At 37.6% G+C, this 12,502-nt stretch overlaps 4 protein-coding genes across 4 annotated transcripts in view; 2 read left to right on the top strand and 2 right to left on the bottom strand.

The window, feature by feature from the left end:
• LOC112049083 (serine/arginine repetitive matrix protein 1) overlaps positions 1 to 1,123 on the bottom strand; it is a 65,938-nt gene extending 64,815 nt beyond the window's left edge. The window contains exon 1 of the mRNA XM_052887668.1: positions 608 to 1,123. The gene's annotated coding sequence lies outside the window, so the exon portion shown is untranslated. The remainder of the gene's footprint in view (positions 1 to 607) is intronic.
• A 521-nt stretch (positions 1,124 to 1,644) lies between these two features.
• On the top strand, positions 1,645 to 4,335 carry LOC112049099 (uncharacterized). Its single transcript, XM_052885470.1, has 5 exons — positions 1,645 to 1,752; positions 2,119 to 2,212; positions 2,992 to 3,115; positions 3,193 to 3,295; positions 4,195 to 4,335. Exons 1-5 carry the CDS (start codon positions 1,645 to 1,647, stop codon positions 4,333 to 4,335), a joined length of 570 nt encoding a protein of 189 aa, XP_052741430.1.
• Positions 4,336 to 4,517: 182 nt separating this feature from the next.
• Positions 4,518 to 7,766, top strand: LOC128198730 (uncharacterized). The gene is made up of 3 exons (XM_052885465.1): positions 4,518 to 4,521; positions 4,912 to 5,162; positions 5,621 to 7,766. Exons 1-3 carry the CDS (start codon positions 4,518 to 4,520, stop codon positions 6,914 to 6,916), a joined length of 1,551 nt encoding a protein of 516 aa, XP_052741425.1. The 3' UTR covers positions 6,917 to 7,766.
• A 1,460-nt stretch (positions 7,767 to 9,226) lies between these two features.
• Positions 9,227 to 11,391, bottom strand: LOC112049087 (dysbindin-like). The gene is made up of 3 exons (XM_052887661.1): positions 10,769 to 11,391; positions 10,452 to 10,616; positions 9,227 to 9,444 (listed from the first exon to the last, which is right to left on the bottom strand). The coding sequence occupies exons 1-3, from the start codon at positions 11,271 to 11,273 to the stop codon at positions 9,359 to 9,361; spliced, it is 756 nt and encodes a 251-aa protein (XP_052743621.1). The 5' UTR covers positions 11,274 to 11,391; the 3' UTR covers positions 9,227 to 9,358.
• Between the last annotated feature and the right edge of the window lie 1,111 nt (positions 11,392 to 12,502).

Below are 12,502 nucleotides of genomic sequence, written 5' to 3'. Positions count from 1 at the left end.
AGATTGTTAAAAGTACTATTCATAAATAGAATGCTATCTTTAAATTGAAAGAAGAGGAAAAGCTTTTATTATTTTTATGTGCGTTATTACGAAACTTGCAAAAAAACATAAAATTCCAAGGCAGACAAAGAATAAGGACTGTTTATTGCAGAAGTAATGTAGAGATGGTATCTTTGCGGTTTGAGTTAGCCAATTATAAAGAGGAAAACTGCACTGGTAAACAAACCATACTCATTAATTACAGTGGAATTTTATTAATAGCTTTTATAGGTGTACCTATATGCACATTGTGTTAAATATCATCGTCTTATCAGCCCATGGTTGTCCACTATTAGATATAGGCTTTGTAGGTGACTCCCAAAAACAGCTATGTATGTATATTGTACATATCGTAAATATAACTTATTCACTAAAGAAAGAAGAAATTAGGATTGCATAAACATTAAATAATTGAGACAATGTTTTATTGGATATAGATTTCGTAAAGTCGTTAACTGGAGACACTTTGATTGAAGTTATACCGTTCAGACCGTTATGTGCCCACTCACTTGCATAATACAAGACACAAGTGAAGTGAATATAGCTAGCAACTAGACGGAACACTTACCATGCACAGATGAAGTCTCCGATCTATTCGTACATATATCACAGCATCACTCGGTAAGAGGTTCACTCACTTGGCCTATCGCGAACTATAGCACGTATACGTACATAAACAATAAAAACACCACGAATAACTCTACCGTTTTAAAAACCTGTTCCCGACACCGTCGACAGTTATGCCCTCAGTTGTCGCCAAAATCAACAATATCAACTAACACAAATCTAACACCAAAATCAACATAAAGAGAATAGGTTGCTGTAAATCGATTTTTTATTCATCAAAACACTTAAAACATTGAACGCGAAGCAGTCGTTTTTGTCAATACATCAATAAACTTTTTCGCAACGAAAAGCTCAAGTTTGTGTAACGGATGTTTCGTTTGATATTTTATGTTTAATTTAATTTTAAATAAAAATAAAATTGTGAGGTACTGTCAGTGTTTCATTTACACGACCAACTGACGGAGCGCATGCGTGGACGCGACCGGGAGCGCCACCTGCGCAAATCTGACTGAAGGAAGAGTGACGTGACGAGCCCGAGCGCGCCGGCTTGTGGGGATGCAAACAACGAAAATGTATTGACTATGTTGCCAGCTTGCTCTCAGCTAATATTTAAACTACGTATCGAGGCGGGAACCAGAAAAATTGTATAATTGAAATTGCCTTTCCTATGTTTTTTCTGCTCGTGGTTTGATAAACCATTGGTAAACTAAATAATAGTCCGAATCAAAATGTAAAAAGGTTTTGAAAGCTATACAAACTTTACTTGAATGACAAACATGACATTCAGCCTAGCCAACGCGATGACAATGATTCGAAAAGCAATTTTGAAATAAAAAGAAAAAAAATGTATATATCTTTTATCTATCAAAAAAGAGGAAAATTTTGTTATTGTAGATTTAACCACCAATGTCTTTCAAATTGCCGTCATTTTTATTTACAATTTTACCCGTAGTATTTCTCTTAAAGTTTAGTGACTGTTATATTATTTCGTTTCTTATGCTAAAGATAATTAATTGTACGCGTGAAATGACACATTGAATGAACTTCGAAGTGGATCGTTACTCGTCAGCTTGGGCACACATAGCCCTCTGTGCGGATCTCACTTGGGCTTCGGAACCTCCCGATGAATTCATTGTAGCCAATCAGGTAGCCAGAACAAAGACAACAACCAATTTAACGGAACTTAGTACACACAATACATTGTAGAAGCACGATCTACAAGCAGCACATTGAAAAGCAAGACGTGCAAATCCAGGGGTTATACACAATCAAATTACGTCTAAATCCATTCAGCTTTGTAAGATTGAGCATTTTACATCCCAACATCTGTAAAACCTTACATAAAAACATTTACATCCGTGCACGAGGATACCTTTTCGCATTTTATGTGATATTCTTCAGATTATTTGTTCAACAAGAATAACTTACTAGTAGATATAATGATCTTGCATTGTTATAATTGGAAATTCATCGTTCCAAGATATTAGAAGATAGAATAAAGTAATTTTTCAGCGTCTATGGACACAACATTGCCACGTTTCGCAAGTTCTCCAGGACTCGGCGACAGAAACATCACAGTGCGTTCAGAATCATTGCGAACACTCAGGTACTTTCTCTCATCATCATCATCATCATCATCATCATCATCATCATCATCATCATCATCATCATCATCATCAGTCGATAGAAGTTCATAGACTGCTGGACATAGGCCTATTGCATGGACTTCCACAACGGTCTCGAGCCGCCAACATCCAGCGGCTCCCTGCAACCCGCTTTTTCTCTCATTTTTGCTTATACTCGTAGCTATCGAGTTTCCTTTCCTAATTCGATATTCTTTCGATGCTTGTAACTAGACAATTATATATGTCAAAGAAAACTTCCAGTAACTTAATTTCAATTCAATTCATACAATACATTTTTGTCTATAACATTATTAACTTCTTTGGTTTTTTAGTTTAGTTTTATTTCGGTTTCTCCAATCACATTGCGTTTAATTTCAGCCGTATTTCTTCACAATTTCTTATTTATTTATTGAAGTTATGCTGCGAGACATGGCCATATTGTCTCTCGTCATCATCATTATCAACCTATTTTAATAATCCAATAGAGAAGTTATCTTTACAGGAGCGGGGATTTGGATAACTTTCCACTCTGCTCTAAAGCACCGAGGTAGGAATAGGGTCATAATGTTAGACTCTCAAACTGTAAGACATCATCTGTGATCGTGACTGGGACCGACACACGACAGCCCCACATTAAGCTCTCCAAAGCACTTTCAATTCCAGATTCAATTCAAATCAATTTCAATTCTTGAAAGAAAACTACAAAACGCAACCTTTTCTCAAATCCAACCTCAAAATTATATCAAAATTAATTTTCTAGACAAGCAAGCTCTTGTACAAAGTCAAGATAATGGCGGCTGTAGTTGTCGACGAAGCGTGAAAGACGTTATACCAGAATCTAGATTAGCACAATTCTATGGTAATTTTTACTACGACGACACCAGGTAAATATGTTAACTTCTTGGATTTTTAGATGAATTGGATTTAGATTAAGTTTTTATGGTTTCCGCTACCTTTTCAGAGAGAATTGTTATACCTGTGCCAATGATAAACACAATTTGCGTGGTTGCAACAGCCACGGCTGCGACCATACTGATCTTACAGAATGTTGGATGTTACCTGAGGTAATCCATACTCCTACTATACTAATATTATGAAGGGGTAAACTTTGTGGTATTGTAGGTTGTCATCGCTGGATCTACAGAACCGATTTGGAAAATCCTTTTACCACTAGAAATCCACGTAATTTGTGAGTGTCATGGGTTATATTTTTCCCAGTATTAGCAGACCGGGAACTACACGGGCGAAACCGCGGGGCGTCGGGTAGTTTATATAAAAAGTGCCTACACAATACACTACGCCGAAAATATGATGGATAGACTCGGTGACAGTGAACGAGTGTGAACGACGGTGAATGTAGGTATATGGGTTCCATCATCACTCATGATAGGTATGGGATCTTGCATCGAACCATACAAAATGTCATACACAGACGAGGTGCAAAACGAGACGGTACTGTAGAGAATGACCAAGCTGGAAGTTCTAACTGAAATTAAATACCGGACACAAATCACTCATGCTAAGTATTAGATCTTGCAGCGTATCATACAAGGCCAAATCTAAAGATGACTACAAGATGAGCACAACGATAGTTGTTCCGAGCTGTCGCCTCCGAAGTTAGGATAGCCACAATGGTAGCCAACCTTCGTAGAGCAGATGGCACCGCAGCAGTGTCGCTGTGGGATTTTACGAACGCAGAAGCTCTGCTAGATTCTAGCCCGAGGGTTATAAAACGTTCGGAATGAAACCTCTTTTAAGGCTGAGTTGACTACGAAAAGAACGGTTAAATTATGAACACAAGGAACTTCGCCGGCGCCATGCAGAAATCTATCAGTGCTATATTTTTCTGTTGTTGTGTTATGTGTTATGTTCTTTTTATAAACGGATGGATGGCACCTTTGTAGCGTTCATCAAAAATTTTTCACTAGGTACAACGAATATGCATTATCTTATTTTTTTGCAGGTAGACTACTGGTTTCGTAAGCTAGTCGACGACACAACTGATCGGAGTATGGTACCCCGTCGTCGGCGACAATACAAGATTCTTCCCGATGACGATTTGTGCGTCCATTGGTTACATTTAAGTTTATTCATGTATCTTTAATTACATATTACCTATCCAATTTTTAGTTACATAACGAATCCCGTTTTCAATTATTATTACCTAGCCTATAGCCTTTTTGTTTATTTCGCTGTGAACATTATTTATCTTTTAATGAAAATCTTTTTGGTACCTCTGGAGGTAGATTGCAATTATCTGTTAAAACTAAGAAAGCTGAATTTGGTATGGGTATGCAATATGTATATTGATTAGTACGTCTACCAAGTGATAAAAATAAACTTAAACAATTAGGGTTTCTTTCCTACGTGCAATGTGAGGATGAAATTTTTATCGTCTATCCCATGGTGTGAGGTATCGTTTAAAGGTAGAGATTAACCTTAGACAGCGCGTGAGACCGGTTTTATTATTTAGAAGAAAAAAAGTTCAGTAACTCTTGTAGCCCAACCCTAATATTTGAACGAGATCACATAGACTCACCATTAGACCAAAGAAGTAGAAGACACACTCAACCGATGTAATCATTAAATAATCCTTAAATCTGCACCACACAGAAAAAACTATATGATTTGCCTTTAAACCATTTTTGTCATGAATCAATTAACGGGCACCAATTGGCAGTTAGCGAGCGCTGGGGGCCTACTGAAGCGCGTGCAGCGGAAGAAGCCGCCCTAGAAGCTCGCGTGCGAAGCACCCGCTCTCTGTGGAACCAACCATCACAGAGAAGACCACCAAGGGCTCCGTCACCGCCTCCCGTGTCGAGGAAAATGAGAGCTAGGAGACGCCAACCTAAACGACTGACTTTGGCACCTCCGCCACCAGCGTATTGTCTGGAAGCTCCCACTCAACTATTTTGCGATCCATCTTGTAAGGTAATTTAGTTTAAGACTTTTATTTTTTTCAAAATTAAACTATATTTAGGTTAGGTTAAAAGGTAAAGGTTTCCTTTAACTTTTTGTATATTAAAAATTTTGGTAACAGAACAGCAAATGGTCCACATTACAAGCTTCGAACACGTCTTCTAATGCACTGTCCATGTCCAGTATTCGTAAAGCAAGACATACCTCTGTTTCATTACTAACTGACGCCGCGCGGTTTCACCCACGTGGTTCCCGTTTCCCTAAGACTACGGGGACAATATAGAGCCTATAGCTTTCCTCGATAAATAGGCTATCTAACACTGAAAGAATTTTTCGAATCGGACCAGAAGTTCCTAGATTAGCGCGTTCAAGCAAACAAACAATCAAACTCTTTATAATATTACAATACAGCAATGCAAAACAGCTTTATAATATTAGTATAGCTTAAATAATACGTTTCTTTTTTTTAGTTTCAATTTGACAGTCCTCGCTCACAGCTAACGGAGTATCAAAAAGCGATGGGACGCTTATCAGCGAGCGTACAAGCTGTGATGAGAGCTAATGCGTGTCGATGCCCCCCATACCGTGGCACTAACGTCAGTCGATACGCACCCACCGGCCAGAGACCTTTCCGCTACCCCGACAGACGCTACGGCATCTGGTGGCCACGCGAGAATCTATCACCCCGATTGGAAAACATATTTAACATTACACAGATACAAAACATCACAACAAGCCACAAAATAGAAAAAACAACACCTAAAATTGAATTACAAATTAAAAAAGAGCAACCCGAATATGCATCTAGTGACGAACAACCAAAGAAAGAACCTCAAGTGCAACAAGAAGCTACTCCAGAGAGTCCATCACAACAAAAGGATAAAGTCGTTGTTGATAGTCAAACTCCGTCTACGAGCGCTGCGGCGACAGAAAACATGAGCAAAAAGCGCCTTTACAGCACCGTTCTCAGCATGAGCCCACCTCCACCAATCAATTTAAATACAGTGGGATGTCTCCGGCTCTCGCAAAAACTACCACCTGGCCTAATAAAATTAAATCCAAAATTAGTTTTGTCCTCGAGAGTTCGACCAAACGTAGACAATAAGTTTGAGGAACTGGAAAAGGAAGCTTTGGAACAATACAAAGCGTCTGACGAAAGTATAGACACAAAGTTTCGTGCGCTTGAAGAGGAAGCCGTCGATCAATACAGCACGAGTAACAGTAACACGAGCTGCAGCAGCGGAAATTCTGGGGAGAAGAAACCTGACAAATCTCCCCCAGTTAATAAAAGTAAAGTAAAACCACAACCGTCAAAATGTCATAAAGACAAATCAGTAGACAGCGTAGTGATATACTCGCAAAATTTTCCCGACATCAATGCTAAAGGAAATACGAATAGTGTAACGAATTTAAAAAACTACCACACCCCCCCAAGGGGGGAAAAAAAGGAACAGACACACAGATCTAGTAAATCTATGAGAAACAGCAAGATCGAATCTCAAAGGCCAGCGTCAGACACTGATTACGAAGCTCGAGAATCAAAAGGGAGTCATAAAGGAGCTATGCGTTGGACGTTACACGTTATGCCACCAAAAAAGAGACATTTAACTTCTTGCGCGTCCGATTTCTCTTCAGATGAGGATTTGAAAGACGGAAAAGTGTCCATCAGAGATGCTGGTCCCTGCATAAAGAACCGTGCGACTGGAAAAATTAAATTATCTGCGCACGGCGCTGGCGATTTGCATCCGATTATGAGAAAAACTTAGCCATTTTATCCATCATATTTTACTAAAATTTCATAGAATGCTCTCCATTTCTCGTGCTACTTTAACTTGAGCTTTTATTTCGAATTTCCAGTGTGATGTCCTGTTTGGTTTATGACAGTTGTGTATTATTATCCCACTTTCAGTGGCATGAGTGATTTTTTTTATATATTTTTTACCGACTTCGTTATATACATGCCTAGATAGGTACACGATTTTATTTACATTCTAGGGCATATTTTACGAGATGCGAAACCGTAAAGTTTGCTGAGACTAACTGCAAATTGGCTACTAAAGATGTGCCCAACCCTTTACCTTGGCAAATAAACATATGATATCAATATGTACCATCGATCTATTGACGTAGTAACTAGCTGTAGAGATAGAGAAAGAAGTTTATAAAAAGCTTCAAAGTGTACTTTTGAACTACTTAATTATTTGAATCTCTGTAATTAAGTATACTGTCTTAAGCCTGTTACCTCATCAAATCTGATTTTTGAATTGTTATTTACAAATTTCCAACAGTTCCCCATATGAAAGACGTTTCTCCTTACCGCTATCCCCCATAATATACTCAAAACCCTATCTAGACATGTATTTGAATTTTGCGGGTAGTTCTAGTGAGATCCTAACTGGATTGACAAGTTACGAACTATAATCATGACCGGCACGGAGGTATGTAGGTATACCGCGATGTGATGAAACGTGTGTTAGCTTTATGCATTGTTTTTTTTACTAGTCATAAAATATTTGTATATATATTTTTGTATTTTTTGACTTTATATTAAGAAAAACAATTTCAGTTTTAAAATGACTTAAAATTAACAAAGAAACATATTTCATTAGATGTTTAGATGGGTGACAATAAATTTTGTATGAATTGTTTAACTTTTAGGTTATCATTTTAGGATTACTTATTTCATACAAAACTCGCGCTTGACCACGTACTCACGTGATGGTAAGTGTAGATGTGGCCTAAGATATACACGCGCTTGCTTAGAAATGAAAAAGCCTATTCAGTCTTGTTTTAAAGGTATCCAAGCTTTGGGAAACAAAGACCACAGAATAGCATTCTGGACCTCAGCCATGAATATGAGAAAAAAATGTATCAATTACTACTACTAATGTATCAATTATATAATTCAAATTCTGTAATTAAGAAATTCCTTTCTATTACAAAGAAACTGCTTCCAAACTAGTCCAACCATTTGGAAGCAAAAAGTATGTATGACAGACAGATAAATACACAGAGTAAAAGAACCCTTATTGTCGCAGGTTTACAAGGGATTATTACCCTTAGAAAGTTCCTTATCATTATCAGCCAATGGACTACAGTACTGTTGGACGTGGGCCTCTTAAGGACTTGCGAACACCACTGTCCTGAGTTTCATGTACCAGTGAATATACATCATCATCATCAGCCGATAGACGTCCACTGCTAGACATAGGCCTCTTGCATGGACTTCCAAGCACAATGGTTTTGAGCCGCCAACATCCAGTGGCTTCCTGCAATCCGCTTGTCGGTCGTTATGTCATCGTCTGGATCCTAAAGGACGTTTTTGGGACGCCTCTGCTTGAAGTTAGCGTTAAAGTTGGGAGTGTAGTTGCAGGCCTCAACCACTAGTTGGTTGGGATGGATGGCAGCTCTGTCGAAATAGTTTTGAGAGAGCTGTTTCATGTAACTAGCTATTGAAGATAAATCTAAGTCTCTATGGAGGTGGTTATTGCGTACAAACCACGGTGCGCCCGTAATTTGTCGCAGAAACCTTTTTTGCAATGTTTGGAGCTTAAGGGTCGTTTTGGGACAGTGGGCAAACACTACACTAGCGTGGTTTTGCAAAAGCGTTAGCTTTGAACGGAGGGTTTGCCTGCTGAGTGATTTTGAGCCTTCTAATAAGGCCCTTAGTTATCAACCAAGTCTCCGTAGGTCATCACTGGCAAGACGCATTTGGCAGTGGCTATTAACTGCTTTAAATCGTTGGTCAACCAAGTGAAGACAAATAGTGCACTGCTACTAAGCATTAGTATTAAAACAGTACCTAAGCACATGATAAAATAATAAGCCTTTATTGCTGTTTTGGTTGTATTTACAGCTAGATTACATTTTCATTTGCCCATGTTATATGTCGGAAAACAGTCGTTATTTCGGTTCAGTTTGTCTTCCGACAAAGGCCTCCTTTAAAGAATTCCAGTCAGTCCTATCTTTTGCAGTACGAGTCCATTTGGACCTGCTATAGCACATATTGCTGTATATCTATGTTTATCTAGCTTTTGTTTTAATAAGCAAGCTTAATTTTCCAACAAAAACAAAACTACAATCAACTTTATTTAATAACCAACTTCAAAAATAATATAACATCTTGTCTTATACATACTATATAAAATAATAGAAGCTCTGCTTGTATCACCACTAAGTTGTAAGTCTCTTCGGCTATTACTCCTTGATCAACTCTCCAGGAACTTTTCCAAGTCTGTGTTGTCATTTTCCAGCTGTATTTGTTCCAGGGACACCTTGGGTGGAGTTGATGGAACTGAAACAGTACCTTATCTAGTATACCTCAAAGCTTAAAATTCAATGACTATTAGGCACTATAGTCTCCTGCACTAAAAATAATGACATCCTTTGGACTAAAAAATAGTCCCATTTCATGAAAGATATAAGCATTTTTTGTTGCAATGGGATGAAAGATATAGCAATATGCAGGCTAAAGTATCTTGTTATCACTTGGTGCAAATTTAAACCTACAGCAGAGGTAGTAGTGCTGCAGTAGAGGTGGTACAGATAGACTCAAAAAGAGGTTTTAGGTTTATCGTATTTAATTTTGATGTTGACTCGTTTTTTTGACTAATTTTATTAGGCAAAAATATCTAATATGTAATATATTCAAGTGCCATTGTGTTTGGCCAAACTTTTCAGAAATGGCAGCACTAATTTCATCTTCAACCAACCAACATCAATTGTTTATACCCCTAAGTGATAAGGGCGGTCGACCTTAAAGTTTTCATAAGGCCAAACAGTGTTTGCTTGGTCAGCTAGTAAAAAATATATGCACAGTATAAACTACATATAACGTCACTCGATTTAACAACAAATTCAACATATTGAGATTGCACGTGTACACTATTATTGACTATGACTAATAAGTAGAAGTCATGGACTTAATACATTATCATATTCTTAGTTGCTCACAAACTTTCAAATATTAAACATGGCTCGTCAAAGAAAATCACTGTGTATTGACGAAAAAATTTTACACAAACATTTTTCATCATTCCATTTAACAACAACTCTCTATAACGCCATAAAATGTACAGTCTTTTTAGTGTTGTTATATAGACTTTAGGCTGGTTTTAAAGTCACGCTGACCGGATGCTGACAGCTCAGCAGGTAGAGTGCCGACCACCGCATGCGCTGATAGCTACGCGTTATTCTAAAACGCTCCCTAGGAGTTCATACATTTTGTCTGTCAGCGCTGACGGTCAGCATCTTGTCAGCATGACTATAAAACCAGCCTTACACTATAATTAAATATCTTACCAACTGGTACACTCCCGCTGGCTAAGTACTTTGCCACATCATGCTGGAAAGCAGCTGCACTGGTCTCCCTCTTAGCTTGTAACTCTGCAAGCTGCCGCCTTTCCATCACATTGTTCTTTTCCACATTCTCTTTGAATAGCTGATTTCTGGTCTCTTCTAAAGCAGCTGAAAATTAAATGAAATACTAAATTACTATACACAATAATTAATTAATACATGTACGATTTCACACCCGCACAGTCTTTTTCCCCCGTCGCCCGCATATCATAGGAGTGTGATGAACTAACTTGCCAGACTATAGATTAACATTAACTAACCCATTTTCTTTTCTTTATACAACGTCAACTGATAATGATGATCCATTTTCCACTTTTCCATGTTACTCCTCTCCACTATGTCTTCGAACTCAACCAACTCATTTTCTACATCATTCAGAAGTGTCTGTACGTTCTTTATACTGTCCACACACTGTGCTACGGCGACGGTCAAGTTTGGTAAGTGTGACAAATTCTGTGCCAACTCTGCGGCACTTTGCAACCGTTTATTGGTGATTTCGTACAGTTCTGTAATCGATTTGTCGACTTCCTCAGCTGCTTTGGCATTGTCTTCCGCGTTCCCGTGTATCTCGCGCCAGTTCTCTTGGTATTGCTCTAGCAATGCGCCACCAGCACCGTAATTCACTTTGCTCTCGTGCGATACCTTTTGCTTATCGCGGAAAATGTTTTTAACTTTCTGTACCTCTTGTAATGTTTGTCGTAAGTTATTATTTGTTGTTAAGCCGTCTTGTACCACTGATATAAATTCTTTAAGATTCCCTAACATTGTGTAATTTTATTTTACTTTAAAACTCAAAAGTGAAACTGAAAACACTAATAAATAAAGTAAAATAAGTAAACAAAACATACATTTAAACTGCAAAAAATTACATGACATTTGAAATGTCAAATGTCAATTGTCATTCGTCAACAGTGTTACCAACTCTCCCAAATATTTATCCCTAAAGTTTGTGTCAAAAACCCCTAAAATCGCCTAAATTTTTGAGTTGTCCCCCTAAAAAATATAAATTCATATTAATATGCTGTAATATGTTTCAAAAGTCTATATTTAATACAGACAAAATATTACGTCTCTATCTGAAGATTCAGATTTTTGAAATCATACATGTTGACAATGAATAAACTTAACAATTCTTTTTATTCGATGAAAATTGCCGCCAGTTGCCTCAGAGTGGTTGTAGAATAACGTATTATATGTCGTTATAAGTCGCTAGGCCAAGAAAGAAATTAAAATTATCATCAATTTAAAAATATTAAAGAGTCAAAAAATCCCTGAAAATACCCCTAAAAATTTCAGACCCCTAAAAAAATCCCATTTCACTTATTTGCCCCCTAAATCTGGGGGGAAAACCCCTAAGTTGGGAACCCTGTTCGTCAACGACAATCAAAGATATTTTATCATTTACCTGTGATGTGAACCACTTCTAGACCTGTGTAATTCGATCGTTTCGTAAAACCCGGGTCGATCGCGACCCATACTCATGGAGATCGGGTCTCAATGATTCGATCATTTCGATCATTCGGGTCACGGGTTGTTTGGGTTTTGTGTATCGTTGCGACGCGGCTTGAAGTAGGTAGGTATTTGAACTGAACACCCGTAAGACCCGAACCGGAACCCGATCCTTTGATTGACCGACGGATTCAAAACAAAGTTATGCCTACTATCAGTTAAATAAATATTGTGGTTTGTAATTGTATCGCTTTTGCGTGGTGATACAATAATATTAAGTCATCGTCTAAATTTTCATTCGAAAAATGGGAAATTTTATTTTATGTTTTTATGAATATAGATAAAAAAATGTAAATAATTAAAGTTATTATATATTATATAGATAAAACTATTGCTAAAAGTAATACATACCTACATATATATTTTAGACTTTATTCCTTACGAATTTACCACTCAAGTCATCATCATTATCAACTACAGAATAGAGAATGATATCTTTACAAGCCCCAAGATGAAGCCGATGAAACTCATAAATACAGAGTAAT

The sequence above is a fragment of the Bicyclus anynana genome, chromosome 2, assembly GCF_947172395.1.
Source record: "Bicyclus anynana chromosome 2, ilBicAnyn1.1, whole genome shotgun sequence".
NCBI lineage: Eukaryota > Metazoa > Arthropoda > Insecta > Lepidoptera > Nymphalidae > Bicyclus > Bicyclus anynana.
The sequence above is the reverse complement of the archived record's forward strand: the minus strand, read 5'-3'. Positions and strand labels throughout refer to the sequence as shown.